Source organism: Chlorocebus sabaeus, chromosome 17, assembly GCF_047675955.1.
Source record: "Chlorocebus sabaeus isolate Y175 chromosome 17, mChlSab1.0.hap1, whole genome shotgun sequence".
Taxonomy (NCBI): domain Eukaryota; kingdom Metazoa; phylum Chordata; class Mammalia; order Primates; family Cercopithecidae; genus Chlorocebus; species Chlorocebus sabaeus.
In genome coordinates this window covers 6,033,753-6,061,090 of record NC_132920.1, presented here as the reverse complement: position 1 = coordinate 6,061,090, position 27,338 = coordinate 6,033,753, and the positions used below count along the sequence as shown (strand labels likewise).

The 27,338-nt window shown below is 41.9% G+C and overlaps 1 protein-coding gene across 2 annotated transcripts in view; it reads left to right on the top strand.

The window, feature by feature from the left end:
- F13A1 (coagulation factor XIII A chain) overlaps window positions 1–26,509 on the top strand; it is a 163,027-nt gene extending 136,518 nt beyond the window's left edge. For both annotated transcript variants that reach the window (XM_007973790.3, XM_007973791.3), the window contains exons 14-15: window positions 18,650–18,786; window positions 24,807–26,509. In XM_007973790.3, coding sequence (XP_007971981.2) covers window positions 18,650–18,786; window positions 24,807–24,960 — 291 coding nt within the window. In that variant the 3' untranslated portion in view covers window positions 24,961–26,509. The remainder of the gene's footprint in view (window positions 1–18,649; window positions 18,787–24,806) is intronic.
- Window positions 26,510–27,338: the final 829 nt, after the last annotated feature.

Here is a 27,338-nt window from a genome sequence, read left to right as displayed (position 1 = left end):
ATTTGGAAAGCTAATGTCTGCTGTGCAGCATTCAGCATGGCAATGTTCCTTGGGTAACTACTGGGCTCCAGACACTGTTTGTAAAGCACTTTACATGGGTGCATTTTCAACCACCAACAACCCCACAAGGTAAAGAGCATTGGCATCCCTTTACAGATGAGAAAACTGAAGCACAGAGAGGTTCTATAGCTCCTCCAAGGCCATACAGCCAGCAAATGGTGGAGCTGGGCTTCCAACCCCAGCAGGCTGGCTGCAAAAGCAGCGCTGGGAACCAGCTCCTTCAACTATTCTTATGGTCTGGTCCTGTGTGATTGACACAGTGAGACACCCCAAGGCAAGGCCCATCCAAGCTCACAGGCATGTAATGCCCATCAGGGAGCAGAACACCAGGCCATTCTTTTCTACAAAGGCCTACATTGTCATGTCTCTGGTTCCTTCGCCTCTGTCACGGCCCACAGCCCACCATGGCATTATCTGCACAGGAAGGTTTAAAAGAAAGAATGAAAATGAGGATGTGCAGGGTTGGCAGGCAAAGTCAGAAACAAATGCAAAATGGAGAGGTGGGGATTAGGGTTGCTGCAGAGATACCATCATCCAAGAGAACGTGAAGCTAATTGCTTAAGGTGCAGGATGCCCTAACCCAGAAGTTGCTCTTCACAGCTGGCTCTTCCCACAGACATGTGGCAGCCCCTGCTGCAGGCCTGTCCCAGCCACTTGGTGGAAGCAGCTTTTGCTACCCTTGTGGGCCGTTGAGCAGGTTTCATTTATGAGCTCAACCCTGAACCTTCCCCACCAGCAGCAAGGCCTGCGTGTGTACCTAATTATGAAGCGGCGGCCTGTCCCTGCAAAGGTCTCAGGAGAGAGCCTTCCCGAGCTGTGAAGTGCTCAAACCACAGCAGAAAATAGAATTTAATTGCACCACTGATAATAAACCGGATGTATGAAGGAAACTGATAACTTTCATCTTTTAGGCACTATCAATTTGAAGGATTATTTGTTAGTTATCTTCTGGGCTTACTTAAAGAGCAGTTTAATTCCCAAGGAGCACAATCAGAATACCTTATCCCACAAGTTAGCAGACCTAGGCATGGAGAGAGTACTTTAAACGGAGAGTTATTTTGTTTTGTGTTTCCTTCCACAAAGGAATCAGAGATGCTGCTCCTGGAGGAAACTTATTTAGAAGTAGGGACATTTGATAGGGAAGAGAGCTTGAAACAGATGGAAATTCTGGCTTCTGTCCATGCCAAGTTTGTTCAAAAAGGTGGAATGGGGCATCATCCCATAAACTGCTCTTTAACCATTAGCCCTACTAACTCTAAGGATAACCTAAATCCACATTGAGTAGAAGTGCTCCTGGGCAAAGCACCCACACCCTAAGGACCACCCAAGAGTCACAAAGCTGTGAGAGGGCCTGGGTGCAGAAGCTCTGGTCTGTGGACTGGGGACCTGCCTTGCCTCCCGGAGATGTGAAATGCAGAGTCACAGCAGGGGAGGGGAGGAGGAAGCGGAAGGGAGGGAGAGGAGAGAAGAACAGAGGAGAAAAGGAGGGAGGGAGGGGAGGAGAGGATGGAGAGGAGAAAAAGGGGAAAGAAAAGAGGAGGGCACAGGAGGGAAGAGGAGAGAACAGAAAAGAAGAGGAAGGGACAGGAGGGAAAAAAGAGGGAGAATGGAGAGGAGAAGAGAAAAAAAGGGGAGAGGACAGTAATAAGAAAACTTAAAGTTGAAATATTCCAAAGGAGGCCTAGGGGGAGGAGTCAGATAAATTGTATAAAACAAAACTCGATTGTTGAGCTATTTTTTCTCCTTCCTTCCTTCCTTCCTTCCTTCCTTCCTTCCTTCCTTCCTTCCTTCCTTCCTTCCTTTCTATTTTTATTTTAGGTTTGAGGGTACGTATGAAGGTTTGTTATGTAGATACACACATGTCACAGGGGTTTGGTGTACATATTATTACATCACCCAGGCATTAAGCCCAGCACCCAGTAGTTATCTTTTCTGTTCCTCTCCCTCCTCCCACCCTCCTCACTCAAGTAGACCCCAGTGTCTGTTGTTTCCTTCTGTGTGTTCATAAGTTCTCATCATTTAGCTCCCACTTGTGAGTGAGAACATGTGGTATTATGTTTTCTGTTCCTGCATTAGTTTGCTAAGAATTGTAGCTTCCATGAGCTCTTTTTTTTTTTCATATGCTTGTTGGCCATGTATATGCTCATGTCCCTTGCCCACTTTTTAATGGGGTTGTTTTTTTTCCTGTAAACATGTTCAAGTTCCTTATAGATGCTGGATATTGGCAACATCACCAATCATCAGAGAAATGCAAATCAAAGCCACCATGAGATACTATCTCATACCAGTCAGAATGGCTATAATTAAAAAGTCAAAAAATAACAGGTACTGGTGGGGTTGTGGAGAAAAAGGAACACTTATACATGGTTAGTGGGAGTGTAAACTAGTTCAATCCTTGTGGAAAACAGTGTAGCGATTCCTGAAAAAGCTAAATACAGAAATACCATTTGACCCAGCAATCCCATTACTGGGCATATACCCAAAAAGAATATAAATCATTCTATCATAAAGATACATGCACATATATGTTTATTGCAGCACTATTCACAATATCACACCCATGGAATCAACCTAAATTCCCATCAATGGTAGACTGGACACAATGCAGCCACAGCTATAGAAAAGGATGAGGACATGTCCTTTGCAGGAACACAAATGGAGCCAGAGGCCATTATCTTAGCAAACTAACACAGGAAGAGAAAACTGAATACTGCATGTTCTCGCTTGTAAGTGGGAGCTAAAAGATGGGAACATATGGATATATAGAGGGAAACAACACACACAGGGTCCTGTTGGAGAATGGAGGGTGGGAGGAGGGAGAGGATCAGGAAAAATAACTAATGGGTACTAGGTTTAATGTCTTTGTGAAAAATAATCTGTACAACCCTCATGCCACAAATTCACCTATATAACAAACCTGCACATGTACCTTGAACTTAAAAGAAAAGGTTTTTAAACAATGAGGACTTGGAAAGGGAGCTAAATACAGTAAAAGTACAAAACCACAATGGCTCAGAGGTCCAGAATTACATAGGACATATTTCTCTAAATTCTAAGAAAACGCTTACATCCTTTTTCAACCTCTTTGAGCCTGGATGGACACACAACTGACAGAGCCTCAAGGTTGCTGCGGGCAAATGTGCCAGGCACAGGGTGCAATTATGTGAGAGACAGAGAGGAGACCACAGCCCTTCCTACTCAGCTGAGCCACGAGAAGGGTTGGGACCAGGCCCTGGTGATTATGATGACAGCAGCTATGATTTATTAAGCACTACATTATTAAACGCCTTTCTTCTGTGATCTTATTTAACCCTCTCTACCATCCTACAAGGAGGACATTACTATAACCTCTGTTTTACTGATTAGAAAACTGAGAGGACCAGAGAAGGCAGTGCCTTGTAGCACAGTGGTCAGAACATGGGCTCTGGAACTAAACTATCTGAGTTTAAAGCTTGTTTTCTGAACATCATAACTGTGTAAGCCTGGACAGATCATTTCACCTCTCTTGGCTTCTGCGTTCTCATCTGTAAGTCAAAAGCAATGGTAACTCTCCTCCTGGGGTCTTTGTGAGTATGTTATGAGTCAATAGATGCCTGAGTCACAGTGCACACCTATATATGTTGGTTGCTGCTGTTATCGCCATTATTGCTGTTTATTACTAACTGGCCCGTGATCACTTGCCTACTGAGGGAAGGAGAGACACTTCTGGCCCAGGTCTTCCTGACTGTGCTGGTCTTCCAGTCTGTGCTGGCAGCTGTTGGGCTATAGTGGAACTATCACACAAAGCAGAGGCAGTCATTGACTTTGCAGAGAGTTTTGTATTCAAGGGAGGAGAGATCACCCACACTTGAGTGGTGTGGGACATCAAGAATTAAGACTGTAGAAAGATGAATGGTCCCCAGTGAACGGATAACGTTCAACCAGTAGAGATGGATGGAGAGATCCCTTCAGATGCTAGGAAGAAAATGTTAGCAAGGGCTAGAAGGGAGGTGGAGCAGTGAGAAGCGTGCCTTGGCTGGGGTGGAGGCTGGGAGCAGGGATGAGTAAGGGTAACCTGAGAAAGATAGTTTAGGGCTATGTTGAGGGGAGTCTACAATTTTGGATGAGAGCTTTATCATCGACTCTGTGAACAAAGAGGCTTCAGGGGAGTTTCTAGAGCAGGAATGTAACATGATCGTCAACTCCGCTCTCCCACAAGTCAGAGCCACTTTTTCTTACTCCCTTCTCTTCAAAGCCTTTGCCCAAAGCATTGTCTCCTCCAGAAAGTACCCAACTCAGCCTTGGAACTGGAGTTTCCTAAAAGCTAGTTTCCAGCTGTTCTTACCTGATCCCCCTTTAGAGCAAATCTAGGCCAATCTGGAACAATATTGGGCTCACATGTCTGAATCCAAGTCACTGTCAACCAAAGCAGGCCAGTGGCTTCCTGTTTGGTCATCCCAGTGGACCCAGTCATGGATTTCACTGGTCCCTGTGGTGACAAAGATGGGGACTGGGCTGAATTGTGCTCCCAGTCAACCATTCCCAGCACCCACCATATGTGAGTCAGAATGTGTGATCCTCACATGGAAACAGGCAGAGAGAGACAGTCATTAAACTTTAATGAGCACACGTCTCTTTCCCCATGCTATCAAAATATTTTGACGAGAAAAGAAAATTTCATTACAATCAGACATAGAATTTTTCTCTGCCTTCCCATGTGTTGCTTGTTCTCTCTCTCTCTCTCTCTCTCTCTCACACACACACACACACACACACATCCTCTCTCTCTGAACTTCAGTATCCCCTTTGCAAAGTGAATACACTATGATTGTACTGCTCCTCCTGTTAAGTACAGGCACATATAAAACACAGCCTTGGGGGGATTCCCATCTGTAGCAACATTTGTGAGAATGCATGGCCCGTGTCCGAACCTAGTAGCTGTTGGTAAATGTTCTCTTTCTCCTCCGTAGTCCCATCAATGCCTGGGGGTTGCTTAGAGCAGTGTGTGGGCCACTGGACTGAAGAGGGCCAGTGGCCTGAATGTGGCCCTCACCTAGTGGCATGGAATCTCTTGAATCTCTGGTCACCAAGTGTTGAGTGTACGCAGCATTCCCTGTGGAATGGGGCCTTCCTCATGCAGGAAGGCCCGCCTTGGAGATCCTGATGTAAGGCCTGGGGGAGAGAGGAGATGCTCACATGTTCCTTCAATGATCTCTACTCAATACCTGCCATTCTAAAGCAGCTCAGGAGCCAGCACTTCTGTGGTATTCTCACGTGGAAAAAGTCCTGCAGCCTTTGCAGGATGTCAGCAAGCACTGATAGAACTAATTTTCTCATATGAACTCGGAACAATTTTGCTAGGAGAAAACATGAGCATTTTTTATGCATGTGAGTTTTAAAGTTGGAAGCATAAGCAAACAGGTGTCTCCAAATTTTTCAAAAAAAATCTTTTAAAATGAGGACAACTGACTGTTTCCAAGAGTTTTTTAAAGTAAGCATTTGCTCTCTACTTATTTTGTCCATTAGCTGAATGACTTTCCAGTTTTTATTTATCTCTTTATTTAGTCACTCTTGCATTCATCCATTCTTCATGTAGTTATTTGGTGCCCACTCTGTAAATAAACTGTAGCAAATGCCTAGAGCTTTCAAAACCATTATCAGAGAGGCCGGGCACAGTGGCTCACACCTGTAATCCCAGCACTTTGGGAGGCCAAGGCAGGTAGATCCCTTGAGGTCAGGAGTTTGAGATGAACCTGGCCAACAAGGTTAAATCCCGTTTCTACTGAAAATACAAAAATTAGCCAGGCTGTGGTGGTGCGTGCTTGTAATCCCAGCTACTCAGGAAGTTGAGGCAGGAGAATCACTTGAATCCAGGAAACAGAGGCTGCAGTGAACCGAGATCCCGCCATTGCACTCCAGCCTGGGTGACAGAGCAAGACTCTGAAAACAAAACAAAATAAAAACAAAACATTACCAGAGAAAAATTCAACAGTGAGGACATTTTCTTTCTTTCTTTCTTTTTCTTTCTTTCTTTCTTTCTTTCTTTCTTTCTTTCTTTCTTTCTTTCTTTCTTTCTTTCTTTCTTTCTTTCTTTTTCCTTCCTTCCTTCCTTCCTTCCTTCCTTCCTTCCTTCCTTCCTTCCTTCCTTCCTTCCTTCTTTCTTCCTTTCTTTCTTTTTTTTCTTAGACAGAGTCTTGCTCTGTTGCCCAGGCTGGAGTGCAGTGGTGTGATCTCGGCTCACTGCAACCTAGTCTTCTGGGTTCAAGCAATTCTCCTACCTTAGCCTCCCAAATAGCTGGGATTACAGGCGCCCACCACCACGCCCAACTAATTGTTGCATTTTTAGTAGAGACAGGGTTTCACCATGTTGGCCAGGCTGATCTCGAACTCCTGACCTCAGGTGATCCACCCGCCTCGGCCTCCCAAAGTGCCAGATTACAGGCGTGGGCCTTCGCACCCAGCCAACAGTGAGAACATTTTTGTTGTGTTTTTCTGAAATGGGGTAAGATTGCTACCACTTTCTTTCAGCACTGGCTCACCTGGAACAGCTCCAGGAGTGCAGTTGCTCTGTTTTAACCTGAGCCAACCAGCACTTATACAGAGCCTAGGGTGCTCCTCTTGTAAGGACAGTGTACATGGGGCCTGTGAAAGAGGCTTAACCCACAGAAATTGACTTCAACAAGCAGAATGTCTACATGACCAACACTGTTTGGTGGGGCATTGTATAGATAACACAAGACCCACGGGAAGTATCACTACTGACCCCAGAGAGGAGGCAGGGACCTTCCTCTGGGTGGCTTCCCAGGCTGACACTTACTCCTTTGCAAATTGTGCCCATCTGGGGGGTGGGAAGGAGAAAGTGAGGGGACCCAGTGCAGCCCACTCGCCAATCATCAAGCCCTGCAGCCTGGCATGAAGCTACATCCCCCCCAGAAAGGGGGGTCCCTTTCCACTTTGCACAGTTGCACCCTGGCTCCAGCCCCATGTCCAGATCTCTTCCAACTTCGGACACTAGCTTGTTTTTTCTTAACAACCATCCTAATGTTATGTTCTAACTGGAGCTTTTCATGAGATGCCCACAATTTTTACCGAGGTTAACAGTAGAATCCTCTTCAGTCTCCTACGACTTACACCCCGGAAACCCACCAGGATGGAGCAAGGAAGGATGGGTGGCTGTGGTGGTTGCTGGTCCCACTCCTCCCACATCCCAGTCATACAACTTTATCCCAGAGGACACATTAAAATTGGAGAGACCACTTGAGATGTAATGTGTGCCCCAAACAAAGTACATGACAGCGACTGGCTACAATGTGAGATTTAGCTATAGTTTCATTTCGTTCCGTAAATATCACAAACTTTTCATCAAGGCAGAAAATGGTAACAAAGGCTATGTGTTCTCATTATTCCTGAACTCTGACCATTTTCCCCTCCGTGCCCACAACCGAGCACGTTCTCTCTCCAACCTCCTGTGCTCTCTGTGGCTCCATCACACTCTCGTCACCAAGACTCACCCCTGCTCACACCACACCCTTCATGGGGAGGCCGGGGATGGGCACCGGGAGGTGGGCTTCTTCACTTCTCTCCTTTGTGGTTCTCTTCTCTAGTCCCTGAGAAACCGAATCCATGTCATTCCCCATAGAAAACCCTATAGGTGACGAGGTTCTCATGGTCACCTTGGCAACATGTTCTCCCTTTAAACCTCATATTTCATTCATGCTAGTATATGTCAGATGCTCTGTTGTATGATATTACATTGAGTCATCCCACTAACCGCATAAGAAACTCAGGCCCAGAGAGGTCAAGTGACTTGTCCAAGCACTCAGAGTGGCAGCCCCTGGTCTTCAGTCCCTGCATCCAGCTTGCTCTCCCTTCAGCTTGGCCTGGAATAGCACCACTGTGTGCATCCCAGTCACCTCAGTTACGTCCATGACACTGTTTCAGGTTATTTATGGAGAAACATCAGAGGTGTCTACCTGTGAGCTGTGAGGGACTCTGAGCAAGGAAAGTCTGCTTACCACAGGGTATCCCAGGAGGGGACACCTTTGGCCCTGCTCCCATAGCTGACTCTCCATCCCCTCGTGGCTGCTTTCACAGAGGATTGTGGCCATGGAACCAAACTGTGGGTGTCCTTAGCCAGGATAGACAAGCCTAGACCACGTCTACGAGTGAGCCCTGCTCATTGAAGGTGTTCTTTTCCGTCTCTCTCTTCAGGACAGCTACAGAACAGTGCACATTTTAGGATGAAAATGAGGAGACACTGGTAACTGCGGTACCTAAAACATAATTTACTCTGTACATTTCATGTTTGCTATTTTTTTAATCTTAAAAAGAGACACACATGAGAGTAACCAATCTCACATTCCAGTCATGTAATCCCAGTATGTCTGGACTACTGATTCTCTTTTTAAAAGTGGCATCTCTGTCATTTTTAAAATAGAAAATCCTAGATAGTGATTCCTATTATCATCAAGTGATATATATCAGGCCCGAAGGCTACCTTGTCACATTTTACTCTGGCATAGAAATCTAATTCCTTCTCTATAAAGTCAAAAAGAGAGAGGTGAGTTATAGATGTTTTCTAATTTAGTTCAGGGTCCACTTATAATCCTCGTCCTCAACTGACGGTTTAGTGATAACTTAAAAGGTGATGCTGCAAATGATTCTCTGGTGGATTTCAGAAAATAAAGAAGCTATTCCAGCAAAAAAAAAAAAAAAAAAGTTTCTATTTTTACCTGTCTTCTGTCAGGGATCACAGTATATGCAGTTTTAAAGATGAATGTTTTAGAGTCAGAAAGACCTGGATTTATATCCAAGTTCTGCCAGATTCCTAACTCTGTAAGCTTTTTATTTATCTTCTAAATTTCAATTTCACATAAACAGAATGGGATTAATAATCACGTCTACCCCCAAGACCATAGGGCTATAGAGAAGATTAAATAAGGTAGTGTAAGTAAAATGATGAACAGAATGCCTGCATTACTAAGTAAACACTAACTAAATAAATGTAAGTCGCTTGTTATTATTGTTGTCATTAATCAGAGTCAGGATCATGTGTTGCTGAGCAAAGGCTATGGCCCCAGACTGTCTACTCTACATTTGAGTCTCTTCTACCCTACTTACCAATGGTGTGAACTTAAGCAAGTTACTTAACTCCTCTGTGTCTCAGTTTCCTCATCTATAAAATGAAGACTCCTAATATTTACCTCATAGTGTTGGGAGGATTAAGTGAGTTGATAGAACTTTCTTGGGTAATGAGAACATTCTAAATCTGCTCCATCCAATACAGTAGCCACCAGCCACATGAGGCTACTGAGTCCTTGAAATGTGGCTAGTGCAACTGAGGAACTGAATTTTTTACATTTCACTTAATTTTAATTAATTTAAATATAAACAGCCACAGGTGGCTAGTGGCTACTATATTGAAAAAAATATAGACTGAGGACATTTCCTAACCATCCTAGAACCATTAGCATTGGTTAGTAAGTGTTCATCTAAGTGTCAGCTAAAAGCAAGGGTAGTGCCTGTGGTGATGAGCAAAGTTTACAAACAAGAAATTGCTTGTTATCAACAGTGATCACAGGCCAAGGGGGAGGGAAAAAATACAGTTTCCAGAAATACGTGTGATACATGATTGAAAGTATTTGAAATAAGAGCAGTTAGATGCGCTAATAAATCATGTATATCAAATTGCCAACTTCATTTATGTTACTCTTTCTCAAACTTTTTCCTTCATTTCAGTTTCGATTTTGAATACAATTATGTATTTTTAAAGCATATGCTTAGTGGAAGATATTTTGTGATTTCTAAAAAAGTTATATCTTCCCAAAATGTTTATATAAGAGAGAGTATATGTGTGTGTTAGTAACTTTCCTGTTTACCAAAGAATCAGAGTAGCAGCTCATTATCATGAATTAGCATAAAGGACAGGAATTCAGTGTGTCGATATCAGTAAGTGATACGTTACTTGGAAAAGTATCATATTACAGGCAGATTTTTTTTTTAAATTTATTTATTATTATTAAACTTCAAGTTGTAGGGTACATGTGCACAACGTGCAGGTTTGCTACATATGTATACTTGTGCCATGTTGGTGTGCTGCACCCATCAACTCGTCATTTACATCAGGTATAACTCCCAATGCAATCCCTCCCCCCTCCCCCCTCCCCATGATAGGCCCCGGTGTGTGATGTTCCCCTTCCCGAGTCCAAGTGATCTCATTGTTCAGTTCCCGCCTATGAGTGAGAACATGCGGTGTTTGGTTTTCTGTTCTTGTGATAGTTTGCTGAGAATGATGGTTTCCAGCTGCATCCATGTCCCTACAAAGGACACAAACTCATCCTTTTTTATGGCTGCATAGTATTCCATGGTGTATATGTGCCACATTTTCTTAATCCAATCTGTCACTGATGGACATTTGGGTTGATTCCAAGTCTTTGCTATTGTGAATAGTGCTGCAATAAACATACGTGTGCATGTGTCTTTATAGCAGCATAATTTATAATCCTTTGGGTATATACCTAGTAATGGGATGGCTGGGTCATATGGTACATCTAGTTCTAGATCCTTGAGGAATTGCCATACTGTTTTCCATAATGGTTGAACTAGTTTACAATCCCACCAACAGTGTAAGAGTGTTCCTATTTCTCCACATCCTCTCCAGCACCTGTTGTTTCCTGACTTTTTAATGATTGCCATTCTAACTGGTGTGAGATGGTATCTCATTGTGGTTTTGATTTGCATTTCTCTGATGGCCAGTGATGATGAGCATTTTTTCATGTGTCTGTTGGCTGTATGAATGTCTTCTTTTGAGAAATGTCTGTTCATATCCTTTGCCCACTTTTGGATGGGGTTGTTTGTTTTTTTCTTGTAAATTTGTTTGAGTTCTTTGTAGGTTCTGGATATTAGCCCTTTGTCAGATGAGTAGATTGCAAAAATTTTCTCCCATTCTGTAGGTTGCCTGTTCACTCTGATGGTAGTTTCTTTTGCTGTGCAGAAGCTCTTTAGTTTAATGAGATCCCATTTATCAATTTTGGCTTTTGCTGTCGTTGCTTTTGGTGTTTTAGACATGAAGTCTTTGCCCATGCCTATGTCCTGAATTGTACTACCTAGGTTTTCCTCTAGGATTTTTATGGTATTAGGTCTAACATTTAAGTCTCTAATCCATCTTGAATTAATTTTCGTATAAGGAGTAAGGAAAGGATCCAGTTTCAGCTTTCTACTTATGGCTAGCCAATTTTCCCAGCACCATTTATTAAATAGGGAATCCTTTCCCCATTTCTTGTTTCTCTCAGGTTTGTCAAAGATCAGATGGCTGTAGATGTGTGGTATTATTTCTGAGGACTCTGTTCTGTTCCATTGGTCTATATCTTTGTTTTGGTACCAGTACCATGCTGTTTTGGTTACTGTAGCCTTGTAGTATAGTTTGAAGTCAGGTAGCGTGATGCCTCCAGCTTTGTTCTTTTGACTTAGGATTGTCTTGGAGATGCGGGCTCTTTTTTGGTTCCATATGAACTTTAAAGCAGTTTTTTCCAATTCTGTGAAGAAGCTCATTGGTAGCTTGATGGGGATGGCATTGAATCTATAAATGACCTTGGGCAGTATGGCCATTTTCACGATATTGATTCTTCCTATCCATGAGCATGGTATGTTCTTCCATTTGTTTGTGTCCTCTTTGATTTCACTGAGCAGTGGTTTGTAGTTCTCCTTGAAGAGGTCCTTTACATCCCTTGTAAGTTGGATTCCTAGGTATTTTATTCTCTTTGAAGCAATTGTGAATGGAAGTTCATTCCTGATTTGGCTCTCTGTTTGACTGTCACTGGTGTATAAGAATGCTTGTGATTTTTGCACATTAATTTTGTATCCTGAGACTTTGCTGAAGTTGCTTATCAGCTTAAGGAGATTTTGGGCTGAGACAATGGGGTTTTCTAAATATACAATCATGTCGTCTGCAAACAGGGACAATTTGACTTCTTCTTTTCCTAACTGAATCCCCTTGATTTCTTTCTCTTGCCTGATTGCCCTAGCCAGAACTTCCAACACTATGTTGAATAGGAGTGGTGAGAGAGGGCATCCCTGTCTTGTGCCAGTTTTCAAAGGGAATTTTTCCAGTTTTTGCCCATTCAGTATGATATTGGCTGTGGGTTTGTCATAAATAGCTCTTATTATTTTGAGGTACGTTCCATCAATACCGAATTTATTGAGCGTTTTTAGCATGAAGGGCTGTTGAATTTTGTCAAAAGCCTTTTCTGCATCTATTGAGATAATCATGTGGTTCTTGTCTTTGGTTCTGTTTATATGCTGGATTATGTTTATTGATTTGCGAATGTTGAACCAGCCTTGCATCCCAGGGATGAAGCCCACTTGATCATGGTGGATAAGCTTTTTGATGTGTTGCTGAATCCGGTTTGCCAGTATTTTATTAAGGATTTTTGCATCGATGTTCATCAGGGATATTGGTCTAAAATTCTCTTTTTTTGTTGTGTCTCTGCCAGGCTTTGGTATCAGGATGATGTTGGCCTCATAAAATGAGTTAGGGAGGATTCCCTCTTTTTCTATTGATTGGAATAGTTTCAGAAGGAATGGTACCAACTCCTCCTTGTACCTCTGGTAGAATTCAGCTGTGAATCCATCTGGTCCTGGACTTTTTTTGGTTGGTAGGCTATTAATTATTGCCTCAATTTCAGAGCCTGCTATTGGTCTATTCAGGGATTCAACTTCTTCCTGGTTTAGTCTTGGAAGAGTGTAAGTGTCCAGGAAATTATCCATTTCTTCTAGATTTTCCAGTTTATTTGCGTAGAGGTGTTTATAGTATTCTCTGATGGTAGTTTGTATTTCTGTGGGGTCGGTGGTGATATCCCCTTTATCATTTTTAATTGCGTCGATTTGATTCTTCTCTCTTTTCTTCTTTATTAGTCTTGCTAGTGGTCTGTCAATTCTGTTGATCTTTTCAAAAAACCAACTCCTGGATTCATTGATTTTTTGGAGGGTTTTTTGTGTCTCTATCTCCTTCAGTTCTGCTCTGATCTTAGTTATTTCTTGCCTTCTGCTAGCTTTCGAATGTGTTTGCTCTTGCTTCTCTAGTTCTTTTAATTGCGATGTTAGAGTGTCAATTTTAGATCTTTCCTGCTTTCTCTTGTGTGCATTTAGTGCTAGAAATTTCCCTCTACACACTGCTTTAAATGTGTCCCAGAGATTCTGGTATGTTGTATCTTTGTTCTCATTGGTTTCAAAGAACATCTTTATTTCTGCCTTCATTTCGTTATGTACTCAGTAGTCATTCAGGAGCAGGTTGTTCAGTTTCCATGTAGTTGAGCGGTTTTGATTGAGTTTCTTAGTCCTGAGTTCTAGTTTGATTGCACTGTGGTCTGAGAGACAGTTTGTTATAATTTCTGTTCTTGTACATTTGCTGAGGAGTGCTTTACTTCCAATTACGTGGTCAATTTTGGAGTAAGTACGATGTGGTGCTGAGAAGAATGTATATTCTGTTGATTTGGGGTGGAGAGTTCTATAGATGTCTATTAGGTCTGCTTGCTGCAGAGATGAGTTCAATTCCTGGATATCCTTCTTAACTTTCTGTCTCGTTGATCTGTCTAATGTTGACAGTGGAGTGTTGAAGTCTCCCATTATTATTGTATGGGAGTCTAAGTCTCTTTGTAAGTCTCTAAGGACTTGCTTTATGAATCTGGGTGCTCCTGTATTGGGTGCATATATATTTAGGATAGTTAGCTCTTCCTGTTGAATTGATCCCTTTACCATTATGTAATGGCCTTCTTTTTCTCTTTTGATCTTTGATGGTTTAAAGTCTGTTTTATCAGAGACTAGTATTGCAACCCCTGCTTTTTTTTGTTCTCCATTTGCTTGGTAAATCTTCCTCCACCCCTTTATTTTGAGCCTATGTATGTCTCTGCATGTGAGATGGGTCTCCTGAATACAGCAGACTGATGGGTCTTGACTCTTTATCCAGTTTGCCAGTCTGTGTCTTTTAATTGGAGCATTTAGTCCATTTACATTTAAGGTTAAGATTGTTATGTGTGAACTTGATCCTGCCATTATGATATTAACTGGTTATTTTGCTCGTTAGTTGATGCAGTTTCTTCCTAGCCTTGATGGTCTTTACATTTTGGCATGTTTTTGCAATGGCTGGTACCGGTTGTTCCTTTCCATGTTTAGTGCTTCCTTCAGGGTCTCTTGTAAGGCAGGCCTAGTGGTGACAAAATCTCTAAGCATTTGCTTATCTGTAAAGGATTTTATTTCTCCTTCACTTATGAAACTTAGTTTGGCTGGATATAAAATTCTGGGTTTAAAATTCTTTTCTTTAAGAATGTTGAATATTGGCCCCCACTCTCTTCTGGCTTGAAGAGTTTCTGCCGAGAGATCTTACAGGCAGATTTTTTAAAACAGAGATATTTTAATGGAATCCTGAGAAAAGCTTAAGACCATCAAGTATATGCAAAAGGATTCAGTGTCACCAAGTAAGACATACGCTTTATTCTTTTCTCTGGCCCAAGTAATGAATACTCTTCTCTAAAGTGAATACACATAAAAGTTTCTTTTTGAAGTAACCTTCTCTAAATTGCCTGAAGGCTCCCTTTATTTAAGGTTTTATGAGAGCAAGAAAATGAAAAATATGACTATGAAAATGAAATGAAAATATGACTATGCAGATATGGAATTGTGCTTTCAGCAATAAGGAAAAGGGAACTTTGCAGATTCCTAAAATAATGTGATGCAAACAGACATTTTCTCCCCAAAGAGTCATTGTTCTCAGCATTTTGTAGGTACCATAGCATGGTGCATCACTGAAATCAACACATAACATGAAAACACTCTGTGTTGGCAGCATTTTCCTCAACAAAAGCAAGGAGAGGGAGACACCTTCAGTTACGTTTCCCAAGCAGAACACAGTGATGTCGAGCATTGGGCAGGCTTTATATTTAGTTAGGTTTGAGTGTCTAAGGTTCATTATCATCAGTAGTCAGGGACAGGAAGTTTACATTCTCAGTGCAGGAGACAAATGTCAGAAAAGGGACACCGGTCTTTGTTAATTGCAAAAGAAACACTCTACAACCAGAGAAGGGCTTCTCCTCTCACCCCTCCCCAACCTTCTCCCTGCTCCCCACTCCAGCATCAGGGAAATCTGGGCAGAATTGATACACCCATGCCAGCATCTAATTACAGAGATAATACTGGAAGCAAACTGATTAGGCATGACATATGAAATTACCTGAGAAGGTTTAATCTCCTGATCATATTCAGATCTGAAGCCTATCTATGAAGGCTCAATTGCATGGGCCAGTTTCTCAAACACTAAACATTCCCTACCACTGTCATCAGTGACCTGGAAGGGTGTATTTCACTTTCCACAGCCTAGGAGGCTTCATGTAGAGCCAGTTTACTGGTATGGAAAGGGTTCTTAGTCTAGGGATCATGGACCCCTATGAATAGTCTATGAACCATGTATAGACTTCATAGGCCTATAGTGAGTCCCCTTAAAATGCATGCCTATATTGTATATGTCTTACATTTGTCACTGTGTATGTCTGCGTGGAGGAAAGGTCAGTAGCTACTATCAGATTTGCTTTTGAAGGAGCTTATGCCCATCCTTATATAGCACACCATGGAGAAGACAGATGGCTCCAAAATATTATTTCCAGAAAGAATAAAGTGATCATAGCAAACACTTTTGCCAATAATGCCTCTGTAGCCACTCCATCTTCTTCAGTTTAGAGAGTTTTGTAAACGCTATCTTTATTTTGCATGTTTTTAATCCAAAGATGTTTTGGAAATTTTTCTTAATGCAGGAAAAAATACACTGGACATACTTGAGAATTAAATCAAGGACACCATGTAAAGTATTCTGATGTATTGCTACACCTTCAGTATCTAAATTGATTGAGGCAGGGCCTCTGAGAAGAAAGTGAAAAATTCAGTCTGTCTTCCACATGTTTTGTCTGTACCAGTGGTTTCCAACTGGAGGGCAATTTTGCTTCCTAAGGAATATTTGGCAATTGCTGGAGACACTTTTGGTTGTGATGGTTGGGGTGTGGGGCTGCTCCTGGCATGCAGTGGGTAGAGACCAGGGATGTTGCTTAACATCCTACATTGTACAGAACAGTTCTGCAGCAAAGATACATCCAGCCCAAAATGTCAGTAGTGCTGATGCTGAGAAACCCTGATCTAGATAAGCCTTCAAACCAGGCTTATTCCTCCACACCCCATGTTCTGGTTCATGTTTCAGTTTGCCTATTATTTAACCAGTATCCTCCCCGTTACGCCTTATTCATTCTCAGTCTTGTCAGTGTGACTTCAAATCCAATGCTGCTCCCACTGACTTGAAAAATCTCCCTTACTTCCCGACTGGCATATATATATATATATATATATATATATATATATATATATATATATATATATTTTTTTTTTTTTTTTTTTTTTTTTTTTTTTTTTTACAGGGGGACTTCAGTATGAAACAGTTTTGGTTGTCTTGTTATGGCTGAGTTGTTGGCTTTTCCAGCTCCTCTGACCTCAGAGCAAGACTCTATCTTAGAGTTCAAGATCTCCAGTTACGCAGACGTTAACTTCAATCCCAGCTTGGTCATTTAGCAGCTTCGAATCCTCATTCAAGTTACCTATTTTCCTGAACCACAGTTTTCCCTTTTATAAAATGAAATGCCTGGCACCAATGATGCTGCCCCAGAAAACCTCCTTCTTCTTAAGGGAATAACTATTATTATCGTCTGATCGAGCTGATACAAATATAGCCCTTGTGTTGTGAGGCTTATGTGAGAATGTATGTGAATTATGGTTGTCAGCTGGGGCTGGTTCTTTGTAATCAGCAGGGGTGCCTCAAATAAATGAATTACAGGATCCACCCATTACCAGACTGAGGATCGCTGGTTAGAGTGCTGGACTCCCTGCCTGGCACATGATCCGTGCTGTCTAGGTGCACCTGCTGTTGTTGCTGCCATGACCATTGTCTGCCCCTTTCCTAGTTCCCCTGAACTCATCTCTCCATCACTGCCCTCCAGGAGATGAGGATTTAAATGTAACAAAATTGGGGAGTTGGCTGGAAGTTTCATTTTTCTTATAGACTTAAGAAATCCCATAGCCATAAATTTAGTCACAAAGCATGGCTTGATGAGCAAAGCCATAAGACTGTATTCTTCTTTTAATTGATATATAATAATTGTAAATATTTATGGGGCAAATGTGATTTTTCAATTCATACATACAGTGTGTAATGATCAGAACAGGAAGATTTTATTCTTGACTGTAGCATCAGTAAGCGAGGGTCCTCTTCTCTGGGCAATGTCCTTCCTCTTTACCTCCATTCTTAAAAAAGGCTCATTTCCATATATTTTCTCCCATATTATATAGTGGCTAAAGAAACATGGTATAGTAATGGCTGGGTTGTCATATGGAAGATCCGGATATCCAATAAATTCCATTTTTGAGCCATTGACTTAATTTAATAAATATTTATTGAGCATTGGTATTGAAGTACTAAGTATTGGAGTTAAAAGTGGGCTGAAATATAAGGCGAATAAGACAAACTACCCAGAGCATTGCTACCCTGAAAAGCATCAGCTGTAGTGCATTGAGCCTTTGCCATGTGCCTTGCAATATGTTTGTTGTTTTATGAGCATTTTTCATTCCAAACCTTTCTTGCAAGGGAAGAACTATTATTCTTATCTTATTCCCAAGTTACTTAGAGCTTATACAGATCCATTCATTTGGTATACGTAGCTCCTAAACAAACAAACAAGTCTTACGGCCACCTGGCATTTTGCAGCGCATTGAGTTTATGTTGGAAAAGCATATGGATCTAAAGTATGTGGCATACAGTAAATACAGCTTAAGGTATAGTAATAATAAGAGCATTCTACATAGATCACTCCATAAAAATGTCAGTCCATTTTAAAGACAAGAAAACTGAGTCTCAGAAAGCCTAAACCACCTGAGTCCCCACTGTTAATAAGTGTTGAAGCTGGCACTAAGCTCTGGCTGTCTCCTGTGTTGTTCTTCCAAATACCTGATACTGCTGAGAGTCATTACTCACCTTTTATTCTCCTGGACTGAGGTAGTGTGGCTGCAGAAGAAAAATCTCCTTTCCTTATTTTAATATCCAGATTCCTCTTCTTCAAGTTCAACAGTAAGGACTCCGAATGTGTCTAAAAGTAAGAAGGCACACGTGCCCTGAATGATTTTCTACCCCTTGAACTCAGGAATCCCCTGTGTCCCAGCAGGAAACTTGATGCCTATCCAGAAGCAAAGTTTACTAGGCCGCCCTCACCATGGAAACCTGTTACCACACCAAATGCACTTCCCCCTCCTGCTGACAAAGAGCAGTCAGTGGCCACCGTTATTGACCTGAGCTCCAATTAGGCTGGTTTTTTAATGAGGAAAAGAGTATGATTCTAATTAGTAAATTTCCATCTCTTTCTCAATAGGTATCCCCCAGTCCAAGCAATCAACTATCCTCATCACACTGGTTCCATTGCCAGAAAAATAACTGTATCATAAAACTCTAGTAAAAATGAAGATGGTTAAGGCAACAAGAGAGTAGAAAGAGGTTTTATTTGCTGCTAATGAGCTGCATTCTCTCTCTTAGGTCCGTGGCGCTCAGGTAGTTGGTTCTGACATGATTGTGACAGTTGAATTTACCAATCCTTTAAAAGAAACGCTGCGAAATGTCTGGATACACCTGGATGGTCCTGGAATAACAAGACCGATGAGGAAGATGTTCCGGTAAGCCTTGGGTTGGGGGGACCAGGCAGCCAGTGCAGGGCTGTGGGAAGTTTTCTATGCGTGTGTCTTTTCCAAACATAGATCTGCTCCCTAGTGAAAACGTCTGGGAAGCTGCCTCCTCCTTGCTGACTATGGAGTAAAACTAGGTTTGATTTGACCAGCACTTTCATCATTTAATCCTTAAAGACACCCTAATGATGTGGATACTGCTATTATCTCTCTTCTGTAGCTGAGGAATTTGAGGCTTTGAGAGGTTGACTGGTTGAGTCTTCAGTTACACAGTTTATGAAAACAGAGCCAAGATTCAGACTCAGGCTGGTGAATTCCAGAACCCAAGTTTGAACCACTTTGCTGTACTACCTACTCATGTATGGACAATTCTCATCTTTATTGAGCTCCTACTGTGTGTCAGATATTAGGCTGAGAGATGCTCCCTTTTCATAGTTCCCTTGTCTCCAGCCTCACCTCACAGATTTTACCATCCCAATCACTGTCTACAACTGTTGGATTCAGGTTTTTTTTTTAGTTGAGCCTAAAGAGTTCTAGATGGTTCCCCATTCAGGGAACCAAAGACAACCCCAGGTTCTGTAATGATCTGAATGAAACTCAGCCTCTTTCACACAGAGCCCCTTTCAAATTGTGCTTGACAGGTCTGTTTCTGTGACTTCTACTAACAAAGAGTGTAGCCCAACAAGATAAACCATTCCATGGTCAGGTAGCTCTAATGGTAAGGAAACATGTTTTTCTACCATTTGATCCTACCAATGATCCTAATTCTGCCATCTGGACTGACAGAAAGTAAGGCCCATCTCTCTTCCATCTGATGGTTTGCCAATGTTTGCAAACAGCTGTCTCATCTTCTTCGAATCTTTTCTACCTGGGGACAAAAATCTGTCCTGACTTTATTTCTCTCTCCTCTAACGTGGTTTCAGCTCTCTGTCTCTCTCTCCCACACATTCCAATTTGTCACTACTCCTCTTAAAGTGTGACACCCAGAATGGATCCCAATCTTTGAGGTTTATTACTTTCATTTCTACCACAAATAAGTCCTTGTCAGCATCAATCAATCTAGCACATTTCCTGTGGAGTGACCTTCTAAGGCATAGAAAGGGAGGTAGAGGACTTTGGAAACCGCCTCATGACCAGATATGTTAAGAATTTTCCCGACACCCTTTATGGAAGCGACCCCACTCTGGAATCTCTGGGATAAATGCAAGGCCTCACTTAAACCCTCTGGGGCACTTTATTGCCCATAAAGGGCTCTCCGCATTTCTTTCAAATTACAAGGCTTATAGCTTCTGCATCTCATCATTTAAGAGATGCCTTATTGCAGATGCAATAAACAACAGAGAAAATAATCTGAGTGCTTTTGAAATAATGCAAGCACAAAACATAGCAACCTTCCTGTGCTAATAGGAAAGTTGCAGGAAAGAAAAAAGAAGTAAATTAGTAATCAACCCCAGCTAGATGAAGAGGTCAGCAGCCATACCCCTGCTTTCGTCAGAAACGACAGTCTCACTCACCCGTTCTCGCACCTTCCCACTCGAATCAGATGCAAGAATCGTTCAGGCAAAGTGAAACACGTTTCCTCTTCCATACAGCCCCCTGCTGTATCCAATTTTTTCCTTCCCAGACAGTAACACCACAAGCTTTATCTGACTGTACTGGAACCTCTTCTATCTTTACACCTTGGCTATCCCCCCAGAATTCCACCTTGGTCAAGGTCAACACATGAAAAAGGACAATGTGTGTCTTAGACAAAAGGTGAATTATCTCACAATGCAATGACCCACTATTTGGGAGGCCTAAGGCTCGAAATAGGTTAAATCTCCAGACGGTTTGTTTATTGTTAATGTCTGACACTGGGGTGGAGCAAAGTGGAGTGAATCGGGAGAAAGGATGGATAAGGCTAGTCCCCACATGGACACAGATGTCCTGCCCACACACTGGCTTAAGGTACTATTAGTAGTTACTGCAACACGTAAGTCTAGGCAGACAAGGAGATAGACAGACAGCTAGCTGCTCTTAGTCAGTTTGCGCTGCTGTAACAGAAATGCCATAGATGGGGTGGCTTACACAACAAACATTTACACCTCACACTTCTGGAGCCTGGGAAGTCCGAGAATAAGGGGCTGACCAATTCGGTTCCTGATGAGGGCTCTCTTCCCAGCTTACAGATGGCTGTCTTTTCACTGTGCCCTCACATGGGACAGAGAGAGGGAGGGCAAGTTCTCTGGCATCTCTTCTTCGAAGGGTACTCATCCCATCACGAGCCCCACCCACATGACCTAGTCTAATTTAATTACCTCCCCAAAGCTCCATCGCTAAATGGTATCACACTGGAGTTTGGGTTTCAACAAATGAATTTGTGAGGAGCACAAACATTTAGTCCATAACAGTCCTCAATCTCTCTTTTTAAGTTTTTTTTACTGACACATTGTAATTGTACATGTTTATGTGGGGCAATTTGATGTTTCGATACATATAATGTATGTTGTATAATGATCAACTCGGAGTATTTAGTGTATCCATCACCCCATGCATTTATCATTTCTTTGTGGTAAGAACATTCAAAAGCCTGTCTTCTAGCTCTTTTGTAATATACGATACCTACTGTTAATCATGGTTACCTTATAGAACACTAGAACTTATTCCTCCTATTTAATTGCCACTTTGTTCTCATTGGCCAACCTCTTCCCATCTTCCCCTTCATGTTCTCCTCCTCAGTCTCTGGTAACCACTGTTCTACTCTTTGTTTCTACGTTATCAACTTTAAAAAAATTTTTTTTTAGTGTTTACATGTGAGTGAAATCACGTAGTATTTGTCTTTCCATGTCTGGTTTATTTCACTTACCGTGATACCCTTCCTCCAGGTCTAATTCATGTTGTTACAAATGGCAGGATTTTATTCTTTTTTATGGCTGAATAGTTATAGAAACCTAGATTCAGGGTGGAATGTCTCCCAGGCAAAAGAAGCTTTATTTCTCAGAGACAGTCAAAAATTGGGCGAAAAATCATGACATAGAAAACATTTGTTATCTGGGATGGGCTTACAACTTGGACCAAGTGCTACTTTCTCTGTTTACTCCTCACTCCAGCACACACCTTCACAACAAAGACCTGAGCCAGTCCATGCCCACTTCCATATGGTCAGATAATTAGAAACACTCCACTGTGCCCTATGTTGCCAAGATCTGATCTAGGAGTGCCAGATCCACGTAACAACTTGGACGCCTAGAAAGTGCAATTCCACAGAACCAAAATCCTTTACAAGACTGTGTTTCTTTCTAGAATACAGCTCTTAAATAGTTGGGGAATCACCACCCCCACTCATTCACCCACACCCTGCCAGATGTGGTGTCTAGAAGGCAGGGGGTCTTGAGCCCAAAGTAGAGGACCTGGAAGGTGGGGAGCTGGTAAACAGGGAATCGGAGCCAGGAACAAAGAAGGCGATGCTGTGTCTCACCCCTCACTCGCCATGAGCCAACTCTACTCTGAAATGGTTTACCTTCCTGCTCTTCCCCCACTGCCTCCTGCCTATCTCAGATGCACAGAGGTCCCACCTCCACAGACTCTTAGCTTTCTGCACTTGAAGCTTCCAGAGCTTCAAATAATTTATCTTCCAGATTTATTCTGCTCTTTAGAAAATGATCCAGTTCAATAAGTTATTTCAAGAGAAAAATTCCCCCACTTTGTGATTTGGGCTTAAATTTTAAGTTTCTCAAATAGGACAGAAGCTAAGGGCTAGAAGCACAGAGGACAAACCATGGGTAGTTGCAGTTTATTGTAATAATAATCTCATTTGCCTGCGTGCATTCAAGATGATAAATGGCCGGTATCTCCTGATGGCTCAGCACATTACTGAGAATCATTTATCACAACATCCATCCCCAGAAAATAGGATTACTCCAACATTGCTCCACTTACCAAAATGATTTTTTCTCTCTGTTATGAATTTATCTGTATGTAAAGTAGCATGCATATGTATCTTCATGTATGAGTATCTTCATGTATGAGTTTTTTCGTGTGTACACATCATTATGCCAGATGGTTTTATAAGTACGAGAAAATGACAAGGGGAAGCTAAAGATTTAGCTTCTATTTGAGGTAGTTATCTACAGTACATGGTCTCAGGTCAGGTCCTTAACCAGGGCCACTGTTTCACAAAGTGATTCTGATTGATCACTTGGGGGAACCAGAGAAGAGACAATGAATGGATACAGGAAACAATAGCACAGCTGTTGAGAAATAAATATCCCAAACCTACATTGGTATTGAATTGAGCACTGTGAATTGAGAACTGAGAATTTTCTCTCTGCATGCAGGCAGGAGAAACTTTCCTAAATTATTTTGCAAAGAGTTCAATGAATCCTCCATGAATACTTGCGGGACAGTCTTATTACTAAGCCAAAAAGCATCTTTCCTGCTTGAGAAATAAAACCTATGAAAAAGTAAGCACAGTGGTCAGAAAAAGCCTTTTGTTTTTTTTTTTCTTTTTTTTATTTCCATAGGTTTTTGGGGGAACAGATGGTGTTTGGTTACATGAATAAGTTCTTTAGTGGTGACTTCTGAGATATTTGGTCACCCATCATCATCTGAGCAGTATATACTGTCCCAATTTGCAGTCTTTTATCCCTCTCACTCTTCGCCTGAGTCCCCAAAGACCACTGCATCATTATTACGCCTTTGCATCCTCATAGCTTAGCTCCAGCTTATAAGTGAGAACATAGGATGTTTGGTTTTCCATTCCTGAGTTACTTCACTTAGAATCATGATCTCCAGTTTCATCCAGGTCACTGTGAATTCCATTATTTCATTCCTTTTTATGGCTGGGTAGTATTCCATGGTATATACATACTGCAATTTCTTTATCCACTCGTTGATGGGCATTTGGGCTGGTTCCATGGTTTTGCAATTGCACATTGTGCTGTTGTAAATATGTGTGTGCAAACATCTTAGAAAAAGCCTTTTCTTATAGAACATATGGTGTACATTTTTATGAAATGTAGTGAAGAGTAGCAGAAAGAGTATGAATATGGGACTCAGAAAAACCTGGGTTCAAATTTCATCTCTGCCTATTTACCAACTATGTGATCTTGAAAAAGGGACTTCACTGGTTAACCTTCCATTTTTCTTGATCATAAAATCTGCTGCATAGTATCTGCCTCAAAGAACTGTCATACATATAAAATCTGAATATAATCTCCCAAGGTTTATAGGGGAGGCTATATGTGAAGCACCCCAGAGAACACTAAATCTCCCCAGCCCTGATTAGCCTCAGTCTGCACTGATGTGGGCTTGTTCATGACACTCAGGAAGACTTCAGGGCAAAGGCTGGGAGGAAGAGGAGAACACCACAACCATTCAAGGCTATGTCATTAACCGGATACATTAGGGCATTGACAACGAATGGTAGCAGAAAGTTGCATAGGTGGAGGGGCCCAATTTGGTGGTTGAAATAGGAATTTGAATGACAGAACATGAAGATTCTCAAAGTCAAATGGCAGCAGGCAGGGCTATGTTCCAGATGCTGAGCCTGGAAACAAGGTCTATCCCAAGGGAGTTGGCAAAAGCTAATTCGAGTGTCAGGGCCTCAGCAAAGGCAGCTGGGGGATTCAGATAGGACTCTAATCCCAGGAGGAAACTAGCAGCAAAAACTAAGCCGAGGCTCAGAAGATCAGTCACACAGATAAGGCTACTATGGAGGGCTTGGGGACAAGCTAGAGTTAATGGTTGGATGGGGCTCAGCCCAGCTCCTGATGGCCACTGGGAGGCCGGCGGATGCATCCCAGTGGAAGGAACCATGACCCAATAAGACTGTCAGCGACAGGTTCTGCAGAACCTTATGTGAGGGCCTCATTTGGGGTGTCACTTGCTGAATCAGCCAGTGAGAGTCTTCACTGCCCTAAGCACCAACTGAGAGAAAGAAAGCAAGTGACTTAGGCAAGGGTTTTCACTGCTTCCTGATCTAGTTGGAAAGCTGGATCTTCCAACCTCTCCTCTCTTTTTCATCCTTTCAGTGAAATCCGGCCCAACTCCACCGTACAATGGGAAGAAGTGTGCCGGCCCTGGGTCTCTGGGCCTCGGAAGCTGATAGCCAGCATGAGCAGTGACTCCCTGAGACATGTGTATGGCGAGCTGGACGTGCAGATTCAAAGACGACCTTCCATGTGAATGCACAGGAGGCTGAGATGAACCGTGGCATTTGGCGTTTTGTAGTCTTGGCTAAGGAAATTCTAATACAAAAATAGCTCTTGCTTTGGCTTAGGTGTGAAGACCCAGAGAGGGCCCCAGAGTGGAGATCCCACATATTTCAAAAACATACTTTTCAAAGCCCAGGCTATTCAGCATGGAAGTTAGTTGTTAATCTCTCTACCTTCCAAAGAATGCTGAGCATTAGTTTTAATTAAGCTCTAATTAAGCTCTCATAGCTCATAAGAGTAACAGTCGTCATTTATCATCACAAATGGCTACAGCTCCAAATATCAGTGGGCTCTCTTACCAGGGAGATTTGCTCAATACCTGGCCTCATTTAAAACAAGACTTCAGATTCCCCACTCAGCCTTTTGGGAATAATAGCACATGATTTGGGCTCTAGAATTCCAATCCCCTTTCTTGGGGTCAGGTTCTACCCTCCAGGTCAGAATATTTTTCCCAGGACTGGAGCACAACGTGATTTTTATTTTTGGCAAAGCCAGGAAAAAGTCTTTCATTTTGCACCTGCAGCCAAGCAAATGCCTGCCAAATTTTACAGATTTACGTTGTGAGAAGAGGTGGCCCCATATTAACAAATTGCATTTGTGGGAAACTTAATCACCTACAAGGAGATAAGAAAGCAGGTGCAGCACTCAAGTCTATTGAATAATGTAGTTTTGCGGTGCATTTTACAGAAGGTGTCGCACTGTGGCCTGATCAGCAGGAGCCAATATCCCTTACTTTAACCCTTTTTGGGATGCAATACTAGGAAGTAAAGTGAGGGATTTATCTCTTTAGTTAGTGACTATATTTCACCCATCTCTCAGGAATCATCTCCTTTGCAGAATGATGCAGGTTCAGGTCCCTTTTTAGAGATGTAATAAGCCCAATAAGATGGAGAAGCTGGTGGATCTAGTGACCAGATATATAGAAGGACTGCAACCACTGATTCTCTCTTGTCCTTCACATCACCCATGTTGAGACCGCAGCTTGGCACTCAGGTCCTGAAGGGTCATATGGACTCAGCCTTGCAAACAGCCAGTGCTAGTTCTGACCCAACCACAGAGGATGCTGACATCATTTGTATTATGTTCCAAGGCCACTACAGACAAGGCTACCTGCTATGTATTTGCAAGGCTGATTTATGGCCAGAATTTCCCACTGACATGTATAGGTTGTGATTTAGGCCAGTAGACTGTGATTCTTAGCAAAAAATGAACCATGATAAGGATACTGGGGGCAAAATCAGAATGGAATGCTCTGGTCTATATAACTACATTTTTAAGCCTTTGAGACTGTTCCCGAGCCTTCAGCACTAACCTATGAGGGTGAACTGGTTCCCTCTATATATACGTCATACTTAACTTTACTAGTAATCTCACAGCATTTGCCAAGTCTCCCAATACCCAATTTTAAAACGAAATGCATTTTGCTAGACAGTTAAACTGGCTTAACTTAGTATATTATTATTAATTACAATGTAATAGAAGCTTAAAATAAAGTTAAACTGATTATATTTGCATCTGAACAGAGGTGAATGCTTTTAATTTTCAATATAACACACTACTAATCACAACTTCTTGAGAAACCATCCTTCCTCCGCAGTAGACAGCCCAACCTGGATAGGAAAACAAGCATTTATCCTCTAAAGAAAATAACTCTAACAGGTGTTAATGTCACCGTTTTCTTCACCTCTCTCTTTCTACATTTTATTAACTATAATTCACTGAAGAATCAAGTTGCATATTTAGTTCAAAAACCAGCTTCCAGAAACTATAAAACCTCTGTAGGTGTTTTCTCCTAAACAATCTCATGAACCATTGTGGTGAATCAGTGGATAGCCAGCATGGAGACCTGCACAATGAACACCTGTTATGGTCTTATGACAATCATATATAGGAGATCCTATATTCACGGCAGACATCACTGAACAATTGTAGCTCAGATAAGACCCTAGAATCTTTCTCAATTCCAGATAGCAACAGCAATTGATTTGAAACTGGCACCCAAGATGGAACCTGTTTGTCACGCTTACCCTTAGAGCCAGCCCATTCCCTCTGATAGCTGGGATTTCACACATGTATTAATGCTCTGGCTCTAAGAATTATAATTTAGCAATGGTAACAAGCAATGTGTCTCAGGTAGCAGCATGACTTTGAGTTCTAACTCTCCCTGAGTCTCTACCTGTGCTAGTCCTCAGTGCTTTCAAACAAATCTTTATTAGTGTTTGGAACTTCAATGACAAAAGAGGGGAAACATAAGAAACATAAATATTTTTGTTTCTTTTGGTTCTCCTGGGGGATATCTCAAACAAACCTCAACAATAACACATATAAGATGATGATGATGATGATAGA